Consider the following 27,155-nt stretch of genomic DNA (forward strand, 5'->3'; position numbering starts at 1 on the left):
TTCGGTAAAGATATTTGAATAAAACTTGGTATGTATGTAGCTTATATCAAGACAAAGGCTGGGATTGATTTTGGGGTTTCTGGGGTCAAGGTCACTGTTACTTAAAATAGAAAAAGGGTTTCCGCTTAATAACTTAACTTAGGAATGAACTATCGTGATGAAACTTGGTGTATAGAAAACTTATATAAAGTTGTAGCTTGGGATTGATTTTGGGGTTTCTGGGATCAAGGTCAAGGTCAATGTTACTAAAGTTGGGGTTAGGGTTAAGAGTTAGGGGTTAGGGTTAGAGTTGTGCTTTAAAATGGTGCACTGTGATTCAGTATACTTTTTTATTCTTATGAAAAGTGTTGAAAACCTGGTTTCGTGGCACTGCCGCGTTTCTTGTTATTCAAGTCTTCCAGGGTAAGGAATAGTTATGCTAGTACAAAAATGCAGCATTTGAGCCAAGGACACTCAAACTTGGTATGGTTATTGGTTATGACTAGTATGTGACTCGTAGGTCAAAAGGGACTGTTACAAGAAAATATTTATCCTGATGATACTTAAAGTGTATGTCTATGTGATCTATGTCAAAACTTGATCTTATCATTAAGTGCAATGGTAATCAGGTGAGCGATATAGGGCCATCATGACCCTCTTGTTTTGTCCAGTAATCACCCCCATGTGTTAGGTTTTATTCTAATATGCTTGTTTCTGTTAAAAACATGCTTACGCTAAAATGACATCATGCTAACGTGTGACGACGTCAATGTTTTTGTTGCGGCCATGAAAGAGTGCTACTATACGAAATAATGTATAGTAAAATTGTGTTTTACCTAAATAAATACACTCAGAATAATTCACTCAAGCTATGCACATGTGAAATTATTCTACAGACGAAAAACCTCTTTCTGTGCATTAATAATGTTATAACAGTTTTTTTTATACAATATATCTTAATTAGATTGATATACCCTTTGAAATCATTAACATTTGTGGGAATCTAATTTCGTAGCTTTCATGGTTGTGTCATTTCATTAAATCAAGTTTCTCAATTTGTATATTTTACCTCGACTGGCAACAAGAGCTTGTAGAACACGAAATGCCCCCCTTGATGCATTCAGTAATCTGTTTTATTTTTCAAGTTATTGTCCGCAAATGGTTTTAACTGTTCCGGGTCACTGTGAACTTGACCTTTGACCTATTAATCGAAAAATCAATAGGGGTCACCTGCTGGTCATGATCAACCTCCCTATTAAGTTTCGTGATCCTAGGCCCAAGCGTTCTCTAGTTATAGTCCAGAAATGGTTTAACAGTGACCTTCACCTACTAATCAAAAAATCAACAGGGGTCATCTGCTGGTCATGATCAACCTCCCTATTAAGTTTCGTGATACTAGGCCCAAGCGTTCTCAAGTTATCGTCCAGAAACGGTTTAACTGTTCCGGGTCAGTGACCTTGACCTTTTACCTACTGATCTCAAAATCATTAGGGATCATCTGCTGGTCATGATCAACCTCCCTATTAAGTTTCGTGATCCTAGGCCCAAGTGTTCTCAAGTTATCGTCCAGAAACGGTTTAACTGTGACCTTGACCTACTGATCTAAGTCAGGGTCATCTGCTGATCATGATCAACCTCCCTTTTAAGTTTCTTGATCCTAGGCCCAAGCGTTCCTCAAGTTACTATCCGAAAACTGTTTAACTGTTCCAGGTCACTGTGCCCTTGACCTTTGACTTACTCATCTAAAATCAACTGGGGTCATCTGCTGATCATGATCAACTTTCATGATCCTACGCCCAACCATTTTTGAGTTATCATCCAGAAACTGACTGGTCTACGGAGCGATAAACTTCTGCAAAACAATATACCCCTCCTTTGAAAGGGGCTTAAAAATTTGAAATCTGTGAATTTTTGTCCCCACGAGGTAGTCCATTTCACTGAAACCACAAAATTGTTTGCCAAACAAAACTGAATGATTTACAGTATATCGCTATTTTTTACTAGAATAAGGATACACAGCACTGCATTTTTTTTTCTCAATTTTTATGTTACAGGAATTTTGGCAAGTGCCACTTGTATATTTCAAGGCACAGCAGGATAGCTTCCTCGCCACAAAGTGTTTTACTTTCCAAACAGGGTGTCTGTCAAACATTTTTTTTTTTGTACTGCACTTGAAGGCCTTGGATTATAATTTTTCTATAAAGCTATCAAATTACCACCGTTCATAACCCATTCAAGTTCTATTGTAGTGTAAGCAAGTTTGTCAAAAAATGTTGGGAGTATGCCATTTATATTCAAGTGACATTCATATATAAGAATGCAATTTATTTTGATGTTCAACTGATACGATAACACATTTAAAATAAACATCACAAAGTATTGCATTTACATTTAAAAATATTTTCAATGTTAAAAATATATCATTCATAATGCATACCTTTATCCTTCACTATTAACTTCATAACTAAATCAATAAAGTTATTGCAACAGTAAAACTAACTTGATATACAGTGAAACCTCAGAGTAAACACCTTCAATCCAAAATGTTTGAAATTCTTACTAGTAATAACCTCTGAACAGCAAGCACATTTTATAATAATAACAATAATAATGATAAATCTTTATTATAAATATTCTTCCTAGCATTGTTCATTATAGAGGTTAGCAAGTTCAAATGATTCAAGCTTATTCAAAGATTTGTCTACTATTTCATCATAATGTAAAAAGCTTTGTACTGAAAATTTACACTCTTAATTCTCAATTGAATATATATGTAAAAATCTATTTCTGCCAATTAAAAACATTTTGAAAAGACTGATAAAACCAAATTTCTAAAATTGCATTACACTTAAAAAACTGCAGAAAATTTATAACCAGAAATATACAAATTCTAGAACTGCTCAATCAAGCTTCATAAAAGCCTTTGTTTCTTTCTGGCAAGTTGAACTGATTTCGTTTGATGTAACACATTGAATATTATAAACACCTCTTCATCATACTGGAGAAAAGCAAGATTAGTGCATAACTATCGAGTCTTTTACATTCACATACAATCTATCTTATCAAAAAGACTGCAAACTATTACAAACTTTTCACTGTTTCAAGTCTGCTTTGAGTTATCGCCATTGCCCTGATATGCAGTGTATTTGTGACTTTTTCCATAAACTTGATCCGCGGGATATTTCTGACCGTTCTGCTTGATTTTCTTCAGCACAGCGGTAGGCAGGTCTATGTGACACTTTTCTGCTAGTCGGATAAGGTACAACATAACATCACCCATCTCTTGACCCACATGCTCCTTCTCGGAGTCTGTAAAATCTATAACAACAACACAGACCTGATGAAAATTTGAGTATATACAATTTGGTGGATTGTAACAAACACTGATCTTGGCCTGCATTTTATAATCATGTATCTGATTACCAAAAATGAATCAATCCAATTGAGCCGTGCCATGAGAAAATCAACATAGTGGGTTTGCGACCAGCATGGATCCAGACCAGCCTGCGCATCCGCGCAGTCTGGTCAGGATCCATCCTGTTTGCTAACAGTTTCTCCAATTCCAATAGGCTTTAAAAGCGAACAGCATGGATCCTGACCAGACTGCGCAGGCTGGTCTGGATCCATGCTGGTCGCAATCCCACTATGTTGGTTTTCTCATGGCATGGCTCAATTGTCCTTTCAAAAGTTATCTAATGGGTATAAACATTAACAGTTGAAACTCTACCAAAATTTTATGGATTGTAATTTAAATTGAACTTGGCCAGTATTTATAATTACACACTAGTGTACTTAAAACGGATGCATGCAACCACCAACACAATGACTCCACCACACCTCGTCCTAAACTTTGTTTATGGGGGTTTAATGAACTTTCTGAATTGATGATTCAAGACAGAATCAACAACGCACCCAGGTAAAATACCAGCTAGAGAGTTTCCTTACATAAAACAATTGTCTACTTTGTTAGCTGGATTTTAAACCCACTTACACAGTTTAGTCTGCCTGCATTCTTGCTTTAATGGTAGAGGAAGACGCCACGTGCCCCTCTGGGCTTTGTTTCAGAAGTGAACGGACACCTAGGAAGAATTCTTCATCATTAGCATGGTTTCTAACCTAAAGTATCGAGAGGCAAGAGATTCCAGGTCAGGGACAATAATCATTAGAACACGGACGTCCCCAATCATAGAAAGCATCAAAAATCAATACCTGGTAATCCTTCCTTCACCTCTCCCTTCCACTGGCTGAAACAAAAAATTATGATTGTGAAAAACAATTAATAATATCTAATACTGATCTTGTGTAAATGCAAGAGTTTTTGTTTTAAAAAAACAACACGACCATTCTTTTTCAAGTTTACTGGAAGTATTTACACATGTTTGGAATTGGCATATTAAATGTAATCCGAAATTTGTAAGAGTGGTTATCAACTTAACAAGAGGGTCATGTTGACCCTGGATCGCTCACCTGAGTAATATGAGCTACATGTTTCAAATGTCAAACTGATGATAAAATATTAAGAAAGTCAGTTATGATTTGTGTGCAAAACTGTGTATGTCATCAAAATTTCAAGGCTGTATCTTGAAAAACAAGAAAGTAGGTCAGTAGGTCAAGGTCACAGTCAAGTGACATCATATTACTTGGGGTCATCAGGTAATTATAATTAAACAGTCTTGGAAATAGGATCAGATGATTTTTTAAGTATTTTTCCTATATAACTCGCATAATAACTAAGTAAACCCAGGGTGGGGCCTCTTTTAACCCCAGGGGCATAATTTGAACAACTCTAGTAGAGGACTACTAGACAATGCATCATACCAATTATCAAAAGTCTAGGTTGTATGGTTTCAGACAAGAAGATTTTTAAAGCTTTTATATAAAACTTGGGACCCCTAGGGCAGGGCCTCTTTTCACCCATGGGGTACAATTTGAATAATTTTGGTTGAGCACCATAAGACAATGCTACAAACCAAATATCAAAGGTCTAAGTGTTGTGGTTTCAGTCAAGAAGATTTTTAAACTTTTTTCCCTATATAAGTCTATGTAAAACTTGGGACCCCCGGGGCGGGGCCATATTTGACCCTAGGGGGATAATTTGAACAATCTTGGTAGAGGAGACCACTAGATGATGCTACATACCAAATATCAAAGCCCTAGGCCATGTGGTTTTGTACAAGAAGATTTTCAAAGTTTCCCTATATTAGTCTATATAAACCATGTGACTCCCGGTGCGGGGCCATATTTGACCCTAGGGGGATAATTTGAATAATCTTGGTAGAGGACCACTAGATGATGCTACAAACCAGATATCAAAGCCCTAGGCCCTGTGGTTTTGGACAAGAAGATTCTTTAAGTTTTTCCTTTCTGTTGCCATGGCAATCAGAGTTCTGCATGGAATTCAATTCTTTGAACAATTTTGAAAGGGGGCCACCCAAGGATCATTCCTGTGAAGTTTGGTGTAGTTCTGCACAGTGGTTTTCAAGAAGATGTTTTTAGAAATTGTTGACAGACGACTGATGACGGACATCAAGCGGTCACAATAGCTCACCTTGTCACTTCGTGACAGGTGAGCTTAAAAAAAAAAACTAGATGAGTGTCCATAGGACACTGAATTCCCCTTCCTGTCACTGTACATGGTTTCATGACTAGGTTAAGTATGTTTTAAGGCAACTGCAACATAAACTTTTAAGCACTTTGTGTGTATTTTCATGTACAAGTACATGTCAAGGACCATAGCTCTGGTCTGGTCGAGTGAAATACCAAAAGAGCATCACATGCACAACGTCTACTGCTGTTTAACAATCCTGTAATGTGTTACGACTCTAAATCAAAAACTTTTTGAGACGCAGGCAAAAATTTTTATGCATAATTTTGACTAAGTTAAGGGTCATATCTCTGGTCTGGCTGAGTGAAATATCAACCAAAACCCACGGTGTACAACCTCATATGCTGACTAATACTCCTGTAATGTTTTATTATCCTAAGTCAAACACTTTTTGAAATACATGTGGCACAAATTCGGACAGATGGACAGACAAGTGAAATTCTAAGTGCTCCCTAATTTTGAGGGCACTAAACATTTAACCCTTTCATGCTGGACACGATTGATTCTGTCTTTGCAACCAGTGTAGATCAAGATCAGCCTGCACATCCATGTGACATTTAAAGAAATTTAGCAGGGTAAGGGTTAAGACAAATGTAGGACTTACAATATCTCTGCAAGTTCGCCAACTTCACCAACCAGAGCTAAGAGCAGGTTCCTGGGAGTGTGATATTGGCCCCAGTTTCTGTCTGCAGCAAACTTTTGTTGCAGCTCCCGTCTACAATAAAATAACAAAAAACATTTATAATTTTCTTATCTGTGCTTTTAAGGATATGCCTAAAGTTCCTGTCTCATTTTATAATGATGGGGATCAGTCAAAATTTCAGCATTGATTAATCAGTTCTTAACATGCCTGACTGATGAAAATCAGATGAACAATTCTTGCCAAAATCATATAAAAAGCTTAAACTTGTCTACTGATGAAATAGAGAATATTTGTTGTTTCAATTTGTTTTCATTCTACATATTTTGTAACGTTTTAAACAAATAATATCCATTTTACACACGCAACGTTGATGGGACTTTTATCTTCATGATGCTGTAAGTATTTATATACATCTATATCTTCAATGATGTATATTTTACAAGGAAATTCACGATTATTTATAATTCATACTCTTTTGCATTCAAGTGTAGTTCTGTACCAGTGAAAAATAAAAATGGTATTTTCACTGTTTCAAACAGTGAAAATATCACACTGTTTAATTTCTGCACTGACTGAAAGCAAAACAATAATGGCCCATCATAAACTATATACAACAGCACAGGAAACAACCATTTTTTAGGATGGCCTAGTGCGACGTAAATTACAGGCTACATATAAATATATGAATTAAAATGAGGGAAATTAATTGATATTATAAGAAAAATGCAATACAAAGAGGAAATATTTCAATCAATAAGTATTCAGGTTAAACTTCAACTGTGTAAGTGTTATCACCAGGAAGTGTTTAATGTGTTTTAATAAAGTGCTTACGCTTGCATTTGTTAAACCTATATGAACAGTAACATTTTTATCTAATAAACAATTTACTCTTGCACTGATTATTTGCGGTGGAGTTAAACCAGGTTAATTTCTATTTACAGACATTTTGGAAAAAAGAATTATTGCTACTGAACAAAATGGATTGGAATTTAACTTTTAATGGCGTAAGTATTTTAAAGGAATTATAAATACAAATGTATTATTCACTTCTTTGCAACAGTACATGTAATAATTTTATCGTTCCATTAAATGCTACAACAGTGCACACTGAGTTTTATTATTACCTTTGTTTACTTTACTTTGGTAAGAATAGTAAACTTTTATTACCACTATTATTATCTTAAATTATCTCATCTTTTATCTATAAGTAATTTTTTTTTGCGAATTTAACTGTGTGATACACAGTCGAACTTCGTCCACTCGAACTAAATTGACAGGGCCATCAAAATTTGTTTGAATTACGGGCAGTTCGAGCTTACAATTAATATACATTATTTTATGCTCTTCAGTGGAATACTGAAATTTATCAGTGAAATAAAATAGATATTTTCACTGTTTCAAACAGTGAAAATATCATTTTTATTTTTCACTTGTACGGAACTACACTTGAATGCGAAAGAATATGAATTATAAATAAAAGAAAATTCCTTGCAAAATATATGTCAGTAAAGGTATAAATGTATAAAGATAATAACAGGATCATAAATATTTGAATTCTTTTATAAATAAATGTAAAACAAATCAGGAAATATAATAGAAATATTTACATTTTTTCTACAAAGATATTCTAACGTCACGGTATTATGACGTCATGATACGATGCACGTGACGTTGCGCGGACAAACTGGATATAATTTGGTTAAAACCATTAAAAATGCATAAAATAAATAGAAAATTTGTTTGTCTTAGTGTAAGATCGAAATATATTTCACTCATGAACACCATAATTTACATTTTCACTCGTGGCTGCGCCACTCGTGAAAATATTGCATTATAGTGTTCACTCGGTGAAATATATTTCGACCTTACACTAAAACAAACAAATATCCTCTCTTTATATAGGGATGTTGCCGGGACCTGATGATGCGTTTGAGCCAAGGGTGGTGCTCGAAATATCTGAGTTCGAGAGAGCAAAGTTTGACTGTAATTTAAACTATTCTTTAACTGTGATTTCTTTTATCATTTCTTGTTCAATAACTATGTTGTCTGAATTACATGCTATGTTTGTCTTTACCTTTACTTATTATTCTTTAATTATTGTAAACTGTCTGAGTATAATTTATATATGTATGTTCTATAAATATTAAAAGTTGTGATATTTGTTAAAGTCGGATATTTGTGATATTTGTTAAAAGTCACATCATAGCTATTAATGTTGTATTGTTTTAATGCCTCGACCTATTATAAATATTTTTTTATTATATATACCTATGAATTTTCTGTCTCAAATATAGCATGTATTTCTCTAACGAATACAAAACCCTGTTTTCATGTTCCATCAGATACGGAAAAATATTCAATCAGAAATGATGTACTGATGGCGTCTCGAAATTCAACACATCATAAAGTTCACTCTTTCAAACAAGTTTTCAGTCTTATTTAATTTTATTGAAAATCATAGTAGATTTTTACTAATATTACACTAGAAATAGGTACATGTGTATCAAAACAGTACCTAATGATCTGCAATGAAGCAATCAGCTTTCATGGTTTTTGCAAGTTCGGATTATACTTGGCACAAGTGCCTCCTCAGATAAAGGCCCGGCAAAATCCATCCAAGCTGAATACAACATTATTAATCAATACCTATGAATTTTCTGTCTCAAATATAGCATGTATTTCTCTAACGAATACAAAACCCTGTTTTCATGTTCCATCAGATACGGAAAAATATTCAATCAGAAATGATGTACTGATGGCGTCTCGAAATTCAACACATCATAAAGTTCACTCTTTCAAACAAGTTTTCAGTCTTATTTAATTTTATTGAAAATCATAGTAGATTTTTACTAATATTACGCTAGAAATAGGTACATGTGTATCAAAACAGTACCTTATGATCTGCAATGAAGCAATCAGCTTTCATGGATTTTGCAAGTTCGGATTATACTTGGCACAAGTGCCTCCTGAGATAAAGGCCCGGCAAAATCCATCCAAGCTGAATACAACATTATTAATCAAGGTACATGAACTGTTATAATAACCCTATTATATATTGTATCTTGTTCTTAAATTTACTTTAATTCTGTATACTTGATAAAACTGAATTATGGTAGAGCATCATATATCTGGATAACACAGTACAAAGCCTTGTTACTGCAAACTGGAATGTAAAAATAGCAACTTGTGTATTAATTTATGAAACATGCAATGTTACTATTTTGGAATAGAGCCAAGGACAGTGTGATACTAGTATTATTTTTCAATTGTTTTATAATAACATGGGAGCCATGTTTAAGAAAAACAAGAGTACCAAATGCTGGTGCCATTGCTCGTCCACAAGTGCTGGACAATATGCAAGAAAAGAGTTATGGTTCTTGGCCATTTTACTCATCTTCATTGATGACAAAACAAAAGCTGTCTGTTAACAGCACGATCTACTATTTGAAGAATTAGTTAAGAATGGGGTCAAAATATCACCAGATTTTCAGATATCAAAGTTTTATACAAAATATGGAATGGTGCACAAAACTTAACTAATTTCTATGTCAAAAAAGTGCCATAACTGAGCCAAAATCCTTGTTCTAGTTATGAAGTCTTGCTTACATAATTATGGAGAAAGTGGTCAAAGTTTCAAAGCCATACGTCGAACAGTTTAGACAAAATATGGACTGGTACAAAAAACTAAAGTTTTTTTCCAAGTCTAACGAGAGCTGTACGTAAGACAGCATGCTCGACTTTTCTCAGTGCTTGACTCTGAGCTAGAGATTTGCCAGTAAAAACTTTATACAACTTTAACCAAAAAATTCTAAATTAAAAAGGGGCATAACTGTGTAACAAGAGCACCGCCCTGCGGGTGCAGACCAACATCTGATTTTTTTGTCTCTGTCTAAAAGAACTATTGTCCTACCCATGATTTTCTAAGTCCAAAAGGGACCACAATTCTTGCAAAAAGCAATGTAGAGTTACGGTGCTTGCTGTGCAGAGTCAGCTTATAATGGCAAATAACTGCTCCAAGTTTTAAAGCAATAGCTTTGACTGTTAAGGAAAAAAGTTGACCTAAACGCAAAACTTAACCAAGAAATCTGATATTTTCTAAGTCCAAAAAGGGCGATAATTCTTGCAAAAAGCAGGATGGCATTATGTTTCTTGCTGTACAGAGTCATCTCTTGATGGTGAACAAGTGTTGCAAGTTTTTAAGCAATAGCTTTGATAGTTTAGGAGAAAAGCTGACCTAAACACAAAACTTAACCAAGAAATTTGATTTTCTAAGAACAAAAAGGGCCATAATTCTTGCAAAAAGCAGGATGGAGTTATTTTTCTTGCTGTACAGAGTCAGTTTTGATGGTGAACAAGTGTTGCAAGTTTCAAAGCAATAGCTTTGATAGTTTAGGAGAAAAGTTGACCTAAACATAAAACTTAACCAAGAAATCTGATATTTTCTAAAATGAAATCTGATATTTTCTAAGTCCAAAAGGGGCCATAATTCTTGCAAAAAGCAGGATGGAGTTATGTTTCTTGCTATACAGAGCCAGCTACTGATGGAGTCTCTAAGGCAAATGTTGATGGACAACGCAAGCCGCACGACGCCTGACAATAGCTCACCTTGAGCACTTCGTGCTCTGGTGAGCTAAAAAGGGGCACAACTCTTTCAAAATTCAAATCAGAGTTATGGGAATTGTTTTTCCTGGTGTAGACTTTGATAGTAAATAACTATTTTAAGTTTCAAGTCAATAGCTTTGATAGTAACAGATATATTTGACTTTATCAAAAACTTTAACCAACGGCGATGGCGACACCAGGGCGAGTGCAATTGCTCTACTTTTTCTTTGAAAAGTCTAGAGAAAATGGGCCCAAATTCACCCAAATCATCTTTGACATAGTAACTCCCTTGACTATGGATGGACATCTTGACGATGAACAAGTGTTCAAAGTTTCAAAGCCAAACGTCAAATAATTTTGACTAAACATGGACTTGTACGAAAACTGAACCAATTTCCAAATTAGAGATAGAGTTTATGAAGTGAATTCTTCGTGAAAAAGAAACTGATACCTGGGCGTGACCGACTGAGGTTTCTTTTTCTTGAAGAATTCTCTTCATGGACTCTATCTGACATAGTGTGAAATCTACGTCTGACCAATCAGAATTGCCGTCAGTCATGTCGGATTCTCCGCCTATCTTTGACTAACAAAAATGGTTCGTCTTCCTTTGAAATACGATGAAGGGGCGGTCATTGGTATGCATGCGCATTCACTCGATGCTCTTCAGCGTGTAGAGCTCTTCTCTTCGAAAATTATTGCTACAGTCACATTGGTCTTAAGGAATAAGAAGCCACACTTTTTGAAAAATAGCTCGCTCTGATTGGTCAAAAAAGTAGGTTGCACACTATGTCTAAAAAAGGTCATATTTCAGTCAAAATACTTGACAGAGTTACGCCTACAGATAAAGACTGTTATAATGAACAAGTGATAAAAGTTTCAAAGCCATATTCAAGAAAAAAGTACCTAAATAAAATGAAATTCAAATTTTCTACGTAAACAAAGGGACATAATTCAGACAAAATGCATATCAGACTAATGGTCCTTGGCATAAGTACTAAAGCTAGTGCTCAAAGTAGACCTTAAGTACAAAAGGGTCATAATTCTGACAAAATGCATGTTATAGTTATGGTTCTTGGTCTACTTACTCATCTAATGATGATAAACAAGCGTGCAAAGGTTCAAAGCTGTAGCTCTTATAGTTTTTGGGAAAAAGTGTAGTCAACTACCGACTAGCAAATCTTTAAAAAAAAATATTTTTTTTTAACCATTTCTCCTATATATTCTGACCAATCTTTGTTGGCTCTGATTACCAGTGTTTTGTGAAGAAAAATGACATAATTACACAAAATTTGAATAGCCTCAGGAATTGTCTCCTGTGAACAAAACACAGGATCTGCAAACAGATTAGAAAAAGTGGACCAAAACAAAAATTTTAACAAAGAAATTTTCAATTTTTTTAAGTACAGAAGGGCCATAATTCTGATAAAATGCTTATCAGAGTTACGGTTCTTGGCCTACACTGTCATCTAATGATTATAAACATGTGTGAAAAGTTTAAAAGCTATAGTTATTATAGTTTTTGAGAAAAGGTGGACCTAAACAAAAATTTTAACCAATGCCGACGACTAAGTGACAACAATACCTCTTAAGATTTTTTTTTTAAAAAGCTAAAGATGTGTAGTTCCATTTACCATTTATTTCTTAATACCTTTTTTTGCACTGTCTGATACCAGTACCAAATTGTGAATTTTTTAACACCAAAACATGTAGACCTGAAAACATGAATATTGGGGAAAAACAGATCACAACAAGAGCTGCCGGAGGACAGTAACGCTCGACTATTCAACAGCCTTGTCAACTGTCAACAAAAGTCAAAAAAGGGGCATAATTTTGAAAAATACAAAACGGGGTTATGGAACCTGCACAGTGCTTATCAGCTCATGACAGTGGACAAGTGTGAAAAGTTTCAATCCATTCCCATTAGTGGATACTGAAATACCAGCTTACATACAAAATTTTAACCCAAAACTTTTAAGTCAAACAAGAGGGCCATGAAGGCCCTGTATCACTCACCTGACCTATTGACCTAAAGATCATCAAGATAGTTTAATTAAGATATGGTCATAAATGTGGCCTCTAAAGTGTTAACTAGCTTTTCCTCTGATTTGACCTGGTGACCTAGTTTTTTACCCCATATGACTCAGATTCGATCTTGATCTAAAGATCATCAAGATTAACATTCTCACTAAGTTTCATGAAGATACAGTCATAAATGTGTCCTCTAGAGTGTTAACAAGCTTTTCCTTTGATCTGACCCAGTGACCTAGTTTTTGATCCAACCTGACCCAGATTTGAACATAACCTATAGATCATCAAGATTAAAATTCTGACCAAGTTTCATAAAGATATGGTCATAAATGTGGCCTCTGGAGTGTTAACTAGCTTTTCCTTTGATTTGACCTGGTGACCCAATATCAAAATCATTCAAGACTTTATTAAGGGTAACATTCTGACCAAGTATCATTAAGATTGGGCCAAAATTGTGACCTCTAGAGTGTTATCAAGCTTTTCCTTTGATTTGACTTGGTGACCTAGTTTTTCACCCCAGATGACCCAATATCGAATTTTTCCAAGATTTTATTGAGGGTAACATTCTGACCAAGTTTCAATATGATTGGGTCAAAATTGTGACCTCTAGAGTGTTAACAAGCTTTTCCTTTGACTTGACCCGGTGACCTAGTTCTTGACCCCAGATGACCCAATATCAAACTCATCCAAGATTTTATTAAGGGTAACATCCTTACCAAGTTTCATTAAGATTGGGCCAAAATTGTGACCTCTAGAGTGTTAACAAGCTTTTCCTTTGATTTGACCTGGTGACTTAGATTTTGACCCCAGATGACCAAATATCGAACTAGTCCAAGATTTTTATGAGGGTAACATTCTGACCAAGTTTCATCAAGATTAGGCCAAAATTGTGACCTCTAGAGTGTTAACAGTCAAATTATTGACGACTGACGGACGATGACGGACACAGGGCGATCACAAAAGCTCACCTTGAGCACTTTATGCTCAGGTGAGCTAAAAAGGGGCATTATTTTGTAAAAATGCAAAGTAGAGTTATAGTACATGTGTACTGTATGTCATATCATGACAGTGAACAAGTGTGTGAAGCTTCAATCAATTTCCCATTAGTGGGTACTGAGATACCAGCTAACTTACAAACATTTAACCGAAAACTGCTAAGTCAAACAAGAGCTGTCACAGGAGACAGCGTGCTCGACTATTTCGATGCTGGATAGTGAAACTGGGCACATCTGAGGAAACTAGAGCTGTCACTAGAGTGTTTGATGACTCCAATTGTGGATGAAGATATTGCACAATAGCTGCTTAGTCTATGTCAAAAATATCAACTTAAAGTAATAAGAGAGGTAAAGATAAAATGTATCAAAACACTATATAAGTATATCCTAAGCAAAAAGGGGCATAATTCATTAAATATTGGTGCCAGAGTTGTGCAGCTTGTGTCATATAGTGTGGGTGATGATGTTGAACAACTATTTTAAGTTTGAATCAAATCCATTCAGTAATAACAGAGACAGAGTGAAAGTGCATCAAAACTTTAACCTAAAATTCTAAGTAAAAAGGGGGAATAATTAATAAAAAAAAATTGGTGCCAGAGTTATGCACCTTGCATCATATGATAAGGGTAATGATGCTGAACAATTGTTTAAGTTTGAATCAGATCCATTCAGTAATAACAGAGATAGAGTGAAAGTGCATAAAACTTTAACCTGAAATTCTAAGTAAAAAGGGGAATCATTAATGCCTGAGTTATGCACCTTGTGTCATATGATGTGGGTGATGATGTTGAACAACAATTATAAGTTTGAATCAAATCCATTCAGTAATAACAGAGGTAGATTGGAAGTGTAGTAAAACTTTAACCTGAAATTCTAAGTAAAAAGGGGGAATAATTCATGAAAAAATGGTGCCAGAGTTATGCATCTTGTGTCATATGATGTGGGTGATGATGCTGAACAACTATTTTAAGTTTTAATCAAATCCATTCAGTAATAACAGAGGTAAAGTGAAAGTGTACCAAAACTTTAACCTGAAATACTAAGTAAAAAGGGGGAATAATTAATAAAAAATGGTGCCAGAGTTATGCACCTTGTCTCATATGATGTGGGTGATGATGCTGAACAACTATTTTAAGTTTGAATCAAATCCATTCAGTAATAACAGAGATAGAGTGAAAGTGCATCAAAACTTTAACCTGAAAATATAAGTGAAAAGGGGGGATAATTCATGAAATATTGGTGCCAGAGTTATGGCCCTTATGACAGATGATGTGGATGATGATGAGGAATAAGTATTTCAAGTTTGAATCAAATCTATCAAGTAATTACAGAGATATGTTGAAAAAAGAGAAAGTGCACCAAAACTTTAACCAAGGTGGGGACGCGGAAAGACGCCGACGCCGGCCGGGGCGAGTAGGATAGCTTTCCTTGTACTTCGTATAGTCGAGCTAAAAAGGGGCATAATTTTGTAACAAGAGGGCCAAGATGGCCCTATATCGCTCACCAGAGTTGATCTGGCCTACTGATCTAGTTTTTGACCCCACATGACCCACTTTCAAAACTGACCTAGAGATCATCAAGACAAACATTCAGACCAAGTTTCATAAAGATTGGGTCACAACTGTGGCCTCTAGAGTGTTAACAAGTTTTTCCTTTGATTTGACCAAGTGATCTAGTTTTTGATCCCACATGACCCAGATTGGAACTTGACCTAAAGATCATCAAGATTAACATTCTGACCAAGTTTCATGAAGATACAGTCATAAATGTTGTGTCTAGAGTGTTAACAAGCTTTTCCTTTGATTGTTTGACCTGGTGACCTAGTTTTTGATCCCACTTGACCCAGATTTGAATTTGACCTAAAGATCATCAAGATTAACATTCTGACTAAGTTTCATAGAGATATTTTCATTGATGTGGCCTCTTGAGTGGTAACAAGCTTTTCCTTTGATTTGACCTGGTGACCTAGTTTTTGATACCACCTGACCCAGATTTGAATTTGACCTAAAGATCATCAAGATTTACATTCTGATCATGTTTCATGAAGATACAGTCATAAATGTGGCCTCTAGAGTGTTAACAAGCTTTTCCTTTGATTTTTTTTTACCTGGTGACCTAGTTTTTGACCCCACATGACCAAGATTTGAATTTATCCTAAAGATCATCAAGATTAACATTCTGACCAAGTTTCATAGTCTAAGAGATATTATAATAAATGTCGCCTCTAGAATGTTAACAAGTTTTTCCTTTGATTTGACCTGGTGACCTAGTTTTTGATCCCAGATGACCCAATATCAAACTCGTCCAAGATTTTATTGAGGGTAACATTCTGACCAAGTTTCATTAAGATTGGGCCAATATTGTGACCTCTACAGTGTTAACAGTCAAATTGTTGACGAAGGAAAACTGACGACGATGGGCACAACGCGATCATTAAAATATGGTCATAAATTTAGCCACTAAAGTGTTAACTACCTTTTCCTTTGATTTGACCCGGTGACCTAGTTTTTGACCCCACATGACCCAGATTCAAACTTGACTTTAAGATCATCAAGATAAACATTCTGATTAAGTTTCATGAAGATACAGTCATAAATGTGGCCTCTAGAGTGTTAACAAGCTTTTCCTTTGATTTGACCCGGTGACCTAGTTTTTGACCCCACATGACCCAGATTCAAACTTGATCTAAAGATCATCAAGATTAACATTCTGATTAAGTTTCATGAAGATACAGTCATAAATGTGGCCTCTTAGAGTGTTAACAAGCTTTTCCTTTGATTTGACCTAGTGACCTAGTTTTTGACCCCACCTGACCAAGATTTGGTTTTGATCTATAGATCATCAAGATTAACATTCTGACCGGGTTTCATTAAGATATGGTCATAAATGTGGCCACTACAGTGTTAACAAACTTTTCCTTTGATTTGACCTGGTGACCTAGATTGTGACCCCACCTGACCCAGATTTGAATTTGAACTAAAGATCATCAAGATTAACATTCTGACCAAGTTTCATTAAGATATGGTCATAAATGTGGCCTCCTGCTTTTCCTTTGATTTGACCTGGCGACCTAGTTTATGACTCTACATGAACCTGATTCAATCTGGACCTTGAGATCACCAAGATTAACATTCTGACCAAGTTTCATGAAGATATATTCATAAATGTGACCTCTAGAGTGTTAACAAGCTTTTCTTTTGATTTGACCTGGTGACCTAGTTTTTGACCCCAGATGACCCAATATCAAACTCGTCCAAGATTTTATTGAGAGTGACATTCTGACCAAGTTTTATTAAGATTGGGCCAAAATTGTGACCTCTAGAGTGTTAACAAGCTTTTCCTATCATCTGACCTGGTGACATAGTTTTTGACCCCAGATGACCCAATATCAAACTCATCCAAAATTGTATTAAAGGTAACATTCTGACCAAGTTTCATTAAGATTGAGCCAAAATTGCTCTAGAGTGTTAACAAGCTTTTCCTTTGATTTGACCTGGTGACCTAGTTTTTGACCCCAGATGACCCAATATCGAACTCGTCAAAGATTTTATTGAGGGTAACATTCTGACCAAGTTTCATTAAGATTAGGTCAAAATTGTGACCTCTAAAGTGTTAACATTCAAATTGTTGACGACGAAGGGCGATCACAAAAGCTCACCTTGAGCACTTTGTGCTCAGGTGAGCTAAAAAGCAAAATAGAGTTATGGAACCTGTGCAATATAAGTCAGTTTATCACAGTAAATAAGTGTGTGAAGTTTTAATCCATTCCCACAAGTGGTTACTGAGATACCAGCCTACATACAAAAAGTTAACCAAATCCGGACATCATAGCGGACCCCAACGCATGGGTGAGTCCAACAGCTCTACCTATTCTTTGAATAGTCGAGCTAAAAATATAACTGGGAACTTTGGAATGTTTTGGTGATTGGGAAAGAAACAAGAGCTGTCTGTTGACAGTGCGCTCACCTACTTGAAGAATTGATGGAAGTATGGGGTCAAAATATTACCAGAGATTTTCAGACTAAAGGAGATAAAGAGATAAGACAAACAATGTACCTGTATTTGTGGATTTGGATAAGTCTTGCACTATATGATAATGTGTGACCATGGTGGTAAGCAAGTGTTCAAAGTTTCAAAGCCATATATTAAACAATTTAGACAAAATATGGAATGGTATGCCAAACTTAACTAATTTCTATGTCAAGAAAGGGCCATAACAGTTACTGAGCTAAAGTTCTTGTACTAGTTATGTAGTGTTGCCTACATAATTATGTAGACTATGATGGTAAACAAGTGGTCAATCTGAGTTCCAAAGCCTGGTCTAAAGCCATATGACAAATATGGACTGGTATGAAAAAAATAACTGATTTCCAAGTCCAAAAAGGGCCATAATTTAGCCAAAATAGTTGACAGAGTTATGTACTCTTGCCTACAGATGGAGATCAAAGTTTCAAAGCCATAGGTCAAATAGTTTTTACAACACATGGACTTGTACGAAATCTGAACCAATTTCCAAGTTCACAAAGGGCCATAATTCAGCCAAAATAGTTGACAGAGTTATGTACTCTTGCCTACAGGTAGAGACTGTTATAATAAACAAGTGTTCTAAGTTTGATGTAAATATCTTTTATGGTGTACAAGGTATTACCATTTCATAAAAACTTTAACCAACGCTGACGCCGGGGTGAGTAGTATAGCTCTTCATATTCTTCGAATAATCGAGTTTAAAACTCTTTACGATAATATTAACAACTTTATTTATAAAAAGATCTACTGACTTTATAAAAAAAGAATCACACATTTCAGCATATGATCCGGAATCAAGTGCAACTGTCAGAAGATATCTCACTCGTGTATCAGCGTTTTGATGGCCTGGAAAGTCAAATTCAAACACTGATAGATGGTCAACAATTAATCATTGGAACAATTAACCGAACCTTAAAGAAAGACAAAAGACGTGCAGCGCAAAAACCACCTAAACAAAAACTGCTTGGACAAAAAAGTAAGTCTATCCTTTTGAGCTTATGGTTTTTCATTGTTCCACAAAACAAGAGAAGAATTCTATAAGACATGTCTTTCATTCTTATCCTTTCCTTAATATCATGTTAACTTGTTGTTGTAAATATACAAGTCTATGTTATGTTATTCTTGGGAATAAATATGTTTAAACTAAAACAAGAGCTGTCCGTAAGACAGCACGCTTGACTTTTCTCAGTGCTTGACTCTGAATTGGAGCTTTGTCAGTAAAAACTTTAACCAAAAAAGTTAAAAAGGGGCATAACTCTGTCAAAATTCAAATCAGTTATGGGGATTGTTGTTTCTCCAGGTATAGACTTGGATTATCAATAACTATTTTAAGTTTCAATCAAAAGCTTTGATAGTAACAGAGATATTTGACTTTATCAAAATCTTTAACCAACGGCAACGCCGGTGCTGGGGCAAGTGCAACATCTCTACTTTTTTTCTTCGAAAAGTCGAGCTTAAAAAGGAAATAAAAGCACTTTTTTTTTGAAAACAGAAAAGAAAACGACATTTATTGCATAAGAGATTGTATGCAACCATAACAAATCAACAAAAATTAAACCAGAGCTGTATGTAAATATTTGAACAATATTTTCAACTAAATTCATTTCAACCTGAAAAAGGCAACAATAAGTAAAACTAGTAAAGCTAGTGAGCATTCCTATAAAAAGTTAAGCTGAAATCCCCTCAGTACTGTCAAAGTAGTTTGGACAAAGTTTTGTGACGGACAGATGGACAAGACAAAATCAATACAGTCTAACCTGTACTAACGGCCACCTCCGATCAGCGGTCACCTCCGTTCAGCGGCCATTTTATGACGCCCCCGACGGATTTTCCTCTATTTTATCACTTTATTCAGCGGCCACCTGCCGTCCGCGGCCAGCGGCCACCGAAATTGCCTCCCGACCGCCGTATTTGACCCCTTTCAGCGGCCATTTTTCTTCCAAAACGAATTATTTTTAGGCAATAATCGCCGAAGATACCCGATTTTGAGAAGCACGTGGTTGCTAAGTTTCGCGTGACTTCACCACAAGAACGACAAAATGACATGAGCTTCTCAATTAAAACTGATAACCAAAGGTGTAATCCCCTTTTGTTATGATCAAATGGCCAGTAATTCTCGGCAATTAACGTGTCACCTCGTGTCAAATTTGTTGTTCACAGTTTGACCTCGGTTAAAGATAATACTCGATAATTAATTAGTAGCATAATATTGGTGATTTTTTATACTTTTGTCATCAAAATACTTTTAAATTTATACGAAATTGTGTTTGAAAAAAAATAATTAACCACTCTATCTTTTACGGAACGTAACGGCAATCTTAGATTTAGCGTAGACAATAAGCGCCGAGAGTAGGGTCCCTTACCAAAATGGCGAAAATTGTAAACAAACTTGTTTTGAAGTTGGAAAATTGTCTGTAACAATTTTTGTAATAAAAAAACCACGCCGGAGTTCTAGATTGCTAAGAATACCATTCGTATTGCGAAGGCAAATGCACGTCATTGTATCCTGGTAAAATAATAAAAGAAAACCCAAAAAGAAATGGGCCTAAAGGCTATAGACTGGTCAGAAGTCTGAAAAATACATATACTGGCTGCACCTCCGATCAGCGGTCACCTGGCTTAAGCGGCCAAATTGTCTGCTTCCCTTGGCTGGCTGCTTAAGACAGGTTAGACTGTATATCATCTCAGATAATTATCACAATTAATTTCTACAATAACTGATTTTCAGACAAGCAGCCATCCAAGAGTGATGTTTCAAGGCTACTTCATCTACCAGAAGCTTTACAAAGAAACATCAGTAAATTTACTGAAAACGTCCTGTTCAAAACATCAAACATTCCCGACGACCTCATATCAATGGAATGTCTCAGTGAGGATGAATGCAGCGTTATATCTTCAAAACCGAGCCAAAAAGATCAAACGAGACTACTTATCAGAAAGATAAAAGCCAGGGGACCTGAGGTTATAGAGAAGTTTCTTCATGTTATTGGAAAAGATCATCCAGAACTGTACATGGAAGTTTATAAATCACTTGATGAAATAGTGAGAAAATATAAAGACAAACCAGAATGTGCCATCTGTGTGATGCAATACACTGTTGATTTGAAAGATATTGCAGATTATCTGTGGGAACAAAAAATCATAACAGATAATATTTACGGAGATATTATTGAGAGTGAAAGTTTATACAGAAGCAGACCCATGATATGGAGTAGCATTATCAATTCCTTAAATGATTTCAATGACATTGGTGAAGCTAAAGCTATTCTAATCAATGCTCTCACACCAAAATATGAACATATAGTGAAATACATAAATCAAAATCCAGACAGACCGTCCCTGAGTTGTTGGTGCTGCAGAAAAAGTAGACGGGCCAGACCGAGACCTCTGGTATCAGAATTTGGTAGCCAGACTGATGTCAGCACAACTTCAGCCAAACTACCAAAGGTTCTAGATGACGATAATTATTCAGACGACAGCCAGTCAGTAATTAGTTCTCAGGGACTGCAAAGCAGTAACCTTCTTTCGTACGAATTGCCAGAGGTATTTGAAAGCATGGGGAACATTTCTTTTCCACAACCAGAAATTCAGAGTTCAGTTATAGACAGCACAACTACCGTCACAAATGAACTCACGGCAGAAAATGAGAATTCCAAGAGATTAAACTCTGAAAGTTTTGTCCCACAAACTGATCTAAATGAAACACAATATCTTTCATCTACATTACCTGAGGAATCTTCAGCTATTGTCACAGAAGCAGAAACTAAGGAGAGACAAGAGCTAAAGCATAGTATCAGTACAGTAAGTAACACCTCAACAATTTGCGCAATTCATTCTTTCAGTTCTCTTGGGGCAGCAGATGACACAGTTCCAACAAATGAAATGCAAATTCTGTTTCAATCAGAGCTGAAAGACGATGAAAACAATTCTGTTTTCCATGATGAAACAGATAATGATAAATTTCAAGATCTGAATGATGAAACAATATCCACAAAAGAAAGTAAAGCTGATGGCATAGTTAAAAATTTTCCAAAAGAGTTAACAACAGATAATGGTGAGGAAAAGGATAACACAAAAGCTAAAGAGGCAGAAGATATATTTACAGAAACTACGTATACAGGACAAAATAGTGTTGGTGGAGAAACAGCTGATAAGGAGGAAGCTGGAGATAAAGTTGAGATGGAGAAGGATGCTAGAGAAGTAGCTGGTGACAGGAAGAATGGTGGAGAAGTAGCTGTTGAGGAGGATGCTGGAGAAGTAGCTGCTGAGCAGCATAGTGGAGAAGTAGCTGATGACGAGATTGATAGTAGAGAAGTAGCTGGTGAGGAGAATGCTAGAGAAGTATCTGCTGAGCAGCATAGTGGAGAAGTAGCTGATGATGAGATGGATGGTGGAGAAGTAGCTGATGAGGTGAATGGTGAAGAAGTAGATAAAAATACTGGTGAAGTAGATGAGACAGATGGTGGAAAAGTAGCTGATGAGGAGGATAATCAGGTTTCTTCTACAACATTTGACCATGCTAGTCTGCAGCAAAGGAAGTCATCTAACAGACTTACAAATACTCCTCAACATGCTGAAAAACTTGGAAATGTAGACGATGGCAGTCAAGTGTCTTCAACCTCATTAGACAGTCAGGGAGATTAAAAAACATTCTGGAACATTTTACATCTTAAGCATGTTCCAATTTTTGGTGCATTCAAAGCTAGAGTGCTCTACTGTAAGATCACACAACAGTTAGAAAACAAGGTAATATTTAGAAAATGTTTAGGAAACAGAAATTATTTGTCAAAAATGTTGAGAAAGGTGCAAATATAGATGAAACTCATGAAGATGATCAAATATCAAAGAATTACACAAGAAACGCGGCAATGCCACGAAACCAGGTTTTCAACACTTTTCATAAGAATAAACAAGAGTGCCAGAATGTCACAATATACGCCCGTCACAGCAAATTTCTTTACTCTAGCACCTGTATTTGCAGATGTAATTTTAATTTTGTGGTTGTTTAGTAATCATTGTAATTCTTTTGTTTTTCTAAGTCCACAAAAAAACTCCTTACCAGGTAGAGATACCTTAAAATACACCTAAAATTAGAAAGTAACAACTATGTTGTACCACAGAAAAGTGGTCTTGGTTTTTCCCTATGGTCAATTATAAAAAAGTTACAATATAAGTTATTTATAGTAACAACTAAGGGAAGTTAATCTTAAAAAAAAAAAAAATAAAAAAAAAATAAAAAAAAAAAAATTGTAAGTCCACACAGAAATCCTTACCAGGTAGAGATTGGTCAAAATACACCTCAAAATTGCATGTAACATGCATGTTGTACTACAGGAAAGTGATCTCGATTTTTCCCTACGTCTAGTAATGAAAAAGTTACAATATAAGCTATTTATAGTAACAACAAAGGGAAGTAATTCTAAAGAAGGGAACTGCGCAAGACACTTCGTCTCATGATGGTGTGTAATTGTGCCAAGTTACATCAAAATCCCTCTATGCATGAAGAAGATATGCTCCGGACAAAGTTTTCATTCTTGTATCCTTTGACCTCTAAGTGTGACCTTGACCTTAGACCTAGGGACCTGGTTCTTGTGCATGACACTCAGTCTCATGATGGTGAACAATTGTGCCAACTTTCATCAAAATCCCTCCATGCATGTAGAAGATATGCTAACCCTAACCCTAACCTAACCCTATTTTTAGTAACAATGACTTTGACCTTGATCCCAGAAACCCCAAAATCAATCCCAAGCTACAACTTTATATAAGTTTTCTATACACTAAGTTTCATCAAGATAGCTCATTCCTAAGTTAAGTTATTGACCGGAAACCCTTTTTCTATTTTAAGTAACAGTGACCTTGACCTTGACCCCAGAAACCCCAAAATCAATTCCAGCCTTTGTCTTGATATAAGCTACATACATACCAAGTTTTATTCAAATATCTTTACCGAAACAAAAGTTATTGACCAGAAACCCTTTTTCTATTTTAAGTAACAGTGACCTTGACCTTGACCCCAGAAACCCCAAAATCAATCCCAGCCTTTGTCTTGATATAAGCTACAAACATACCAAGTTTTATTCAAATATCTTTACCGAAACAAAAGTTATTGACCGGAAACACCAGTTTGACCAGCCGCCGCCGCCCCCACCGCCACCGCCGCCGCCACCGTCCGCCCGCCCGACCGACATCTACCCCAATCTAATAACTCTGGTTAAAAAGAAATCACAATACTCCGCTCAGGAACATAGCAATTCAGATCAGACAATAAAGTGATTTTAGTTGTTACTTTTTAAATCTTGATTCATTTTTTCTAGTTCTGGGATGTGTAGTACTTTATTTTCAAAGTCCATGCTCCTGTATTACCACAGGTACCAGTAATTCTTACATACTTCTCTCTGAATTAAGACAAAAAACAACATTCTGTGATTTGGGCAAAGGCCTAAAAACAGCTAGGTAGGATATTGCTTTAGATTCTTTTTGTTCAGTCACGACTGCAATACCAGTCACAAATGCATTAAGAAAATAGTTATATTACTGCAGGATCAATCGGCTATTACGCTTAAACTGTAACATATTTTTTCTCTCCAAATTTTTTAGTAAGTCAGGGGTTGGGGAGTTGTTACGTACATGTCATTCCCTATTATGTTCAGCATACTGTTTTATCTTGATGACTCATTGTTTACTATAAAGCTTGTCCTAGTTTTGAGACATGTTTGTCAATAAGTTATTTGCAGACTGTGGCTTTTTTATACAGGGTGTTTACATCGGGTCAAAACTGTGGCCTCTAGAGTGTTTAAACATCATCACCTGACATTTTTCAATAAAAACCTTGTAAAGCTGGCTGGACACAACAGTTACTCTGTTCTACCTATTCCCGATATAAATATCATGTGACTGCTCTCCATCATCACGTGCCATCTATTTTTAAATATTGGTTCCACAATGCTCTTTGTAGCTTATGTACACTGGGAACAAACACGTTTATTTTTAACTTCTAACCTATATTCCAGCATGCGCCACAAAATAAACATGTTGGTTCCCAATGTGTAAATGAGTTACATGTACACAGAGCACTGGTGGAACCAATATTTAGAAATAAATGTCAGGAGATGAAACCCGATTATCCTCCTCCTCATCAGTTACTTCTCCACCAATTGTCTCATTTACTTCTCCATCAGTCTTCTTATCAGTTTTACAAGGTTTTTATTGATTTCACCCGATTGTGTGTAGATGCTTTTTTTATGGTTTTGGGGAAGGGTGGCAGGTCCTTTCAGAAGACGAAAGACCAAAATAGTGGAGGAAATGTGCGATGAAATTGTCATCGCTGCCGACTTGGGTTTAAATGCTAATTTTGTTGCGAATATGAGATAAATTCAAATGAACCTTACATGTATCAAAAGGAGATTCAGTAGTATTTCACTGAAGTGAAGTTGCCCCCTAGCACAAGCCCTTAATGGGAATTTCTACTGTTTTAAAAGACGATTGATTTTTATTAAAATTTAAATTGTTATTTTGAGACTTGTTCAATGTTCTTTGTTGTATCTGACCAATTTTAGGCCAGGGCAGGGTCGTAGCTGGTCTAAAACCCAAGGCAAGTATCAAAGGGGTCTGGCACATGAGTGGATTATGTTTAATGACTTATTTTTGAGTCCTAGAGCCATAATTATGAAAAAAATCATACTAATATAACTACTCCCTAGACAAGGGTTTTTACCCCGCAGAAGCTATGTTTTCAACTACTTTTTTACATGGCCAGGAAAAAAATATCATCAGCTTTTTTCCCACTCAAACACTGCAGTAAGTTATTCAAATGAATCAACTTTTAAAATCACCTCAACATATTTTCATATATTTATCTGTTTTTCGACAATTCGACATTGTACCGAACAATACACAGAGCGAATGCGAAGTCTAACAGCATCGCCTAACAACATATCAAGCTATACGCAGTCAGTAAAGACAACATTCTAGACCTTCCGCGGACAAAGCAACCATTGCAATACAAATGGTGAATAAAAACAATAATCTAACCGGCAAAGTTCAATTCCTGTAAAGCCAAGGTTGTCTTCAACACTTTATTATCTTTATTCGATCAAAGTAGCTGTCAAATTACAAATCACGCGACTCTGGAAAAACCCGTAATACAATTAAGTCGCCGATTGGTCAGGTAACAAGAGCTGTCACAGGAGACAGCGTGCTCGACTATTTCGATGCTGGATAGTGAAACTGGGCACATCTGAGGAAACTAGAGCTGTCACTGGAGTGTTTAATGACTCCAATTGTGGATGAAGATATTGCACAATAGCCTGAGGCTATGTCAAAAATATCAACTTACAGTAATAAGAGAGGTAAAGATAAAATGTATCAAAACACTATATAAGTATATCCTAAGCAAAAAGGGGCATAATTCATTAAATATTGGTGCCAGAGTTGTGCAGCTTGTGTCATATAGTGTGGGTGATGATGCTGAACAACTATTTTAAGTTTGAATCAAATCCATTCAGTAAGAGACAGAGTGAAAGTGCATCAAAACTTTAACCTAAAATTCTAAGTAAAAAGGGGGAATAATTAATAAAAAATTGGTGCCAGAGTTATGCCCCTTGCATCATATGGTGTGGGTGATGATGTTGAACAACTATTTTAAGTTTGAATCAAATCCATTCAGTAATAACAGAGACAGAGTGAAAGTGCATCAAAACTTTAACCTAAAATTCTAAGTAAAAAGGGGAAATAATTCATGAAAAAATGGTCCCAGAGTTAGGCACCTTGCATCATATGATAAGGGTAATGATGTTGAACAATTGTTTAAGTTTGAATCAGATCCATTCAGTAATAACAGAGATAGAGTGAAAGTGCATAAAAATTTAACCTGAAATTCTAAGTAAAAAGGGGAATCATTCATGAAAAATTGTGCCAGAGTTATGCATCTTGTGTCATATGATGTGGGTGATGATGCTGAACAACTATTTTAAGTTTGAATCAAATCCATTCAGTAATAACAGAGGTAGAGTGAAAGTGCACCAAAACTTTAACCTGAAATTCTAAGTAAAAAGGGGGAATAATTCATGAAAAAATGGTCCCAGAGTTATGCATCTTGTGTCATATGATGTGGGTGATGATGCTGAACAACTATTTTAAGTTTGAATCAAATCCATTCAGTAATAACAGAGGTAGAGTGAAAGTGCACCAAAACTTTAACCTGAAATTCTAAGTAAAAAGGGGGAATAATTCATGAAAAAATGGTCCCAGAGTTATGCATCTTGTGTCATATGAT

General features: G+C 35.8%; 2 protein-coding genes across 2 annotated transcripts in view; one reads left to right on the forward strand and one right to left on the reverse strand.

Moving 5' to 3' along the window:
• Positions 1 to 2,289: 2,289 nt before the first annotated feature.
• Positions 2,290 to 27,155, reverse strand: part of LOC123533978 (dCTP pyrophosphatase 1-like) — a 30,360-nt gene continuing 5,494 nt past the window's right edge. The window contains exons 3-5 of the mRNA XM_045315990.2: positions 6,189 to 6,299; positions 4,189 to 4,223; positions 2,290 to 3,297 (exon numbers count right to left, since the gene is read on the reverse strand). Of these exons, the coding sequence (XP_045171925.2) occupies positions 3,080 to 3,297; positions 4,189 to 4,223; positions 6,189 to 6,299 (364 nt within the window). The 3' untranslated portion in view covers positions 2,290 to 3,079. The remainder of the gene's footprint in view (positions 3,298 to 4,188; positions 4,224 to 6,188; positions 6,300 to 27,155) is intronic.
• On the forward strand, positions 6,862 to 25,391 carry LOC123533977 (uncharacterized). Its single transcript, XM_045315988.2, has 3 exons — positions 6,862 to 7,231; positions 18,659 to 18,854; positions 20,607 to 25,391. Exons 1-3 carry the CDS (start codon positions 7,205 to 7,207, stop codon positions 22,520 to 22,522), a joined length of 2,139 nt encoding a protein of 712 aa, XP_045171923.2. The 5' UTR covers positions 6,862 to 7,204; the 3' UTR covers positions 22,523 to 25,391.

The sequence above is a fragment of the Mercenaria mercenaria genome, chromosome 12, assembly GCF_021730395.1.
Source record: "Mercenaria mercenaria strain notata chromosome 12, MADL_Memer_1, whole genome shotgun sequence".
Lineage (NCBI taxonomy): Eukaryota > Metazoa > Mollusca > Bivalvia > Venerida > Veneridae > Mercenaria > Mercenaria mercenaria.

What these genes read in the sequence shown, in the direction of transcription:
- LOC123533977 (XM_045315988.2), top strand. Translation starts at nt 7,205, where the DNA reads ATGGATTGGAATTTAACTTTTAATGGC. An exon ending in GGAATTTAACTTTTAATGGC is followed by an intron (nt 7,232 to 18,658) that starts GTAAGTATTTTA and finishes CACACATTTCAG; the next exon opens with CATATGATCCGGAATCAAGT. An exon ending in AAAACTGCTTGGACAAAAAA is followed by an intron (nt 18,855 to 20,606) that starts GTAAGTCTATCC and finishes ACTGATTTTCAG; the next exon opens with ACAAGCAGCCATCCAAGAGT.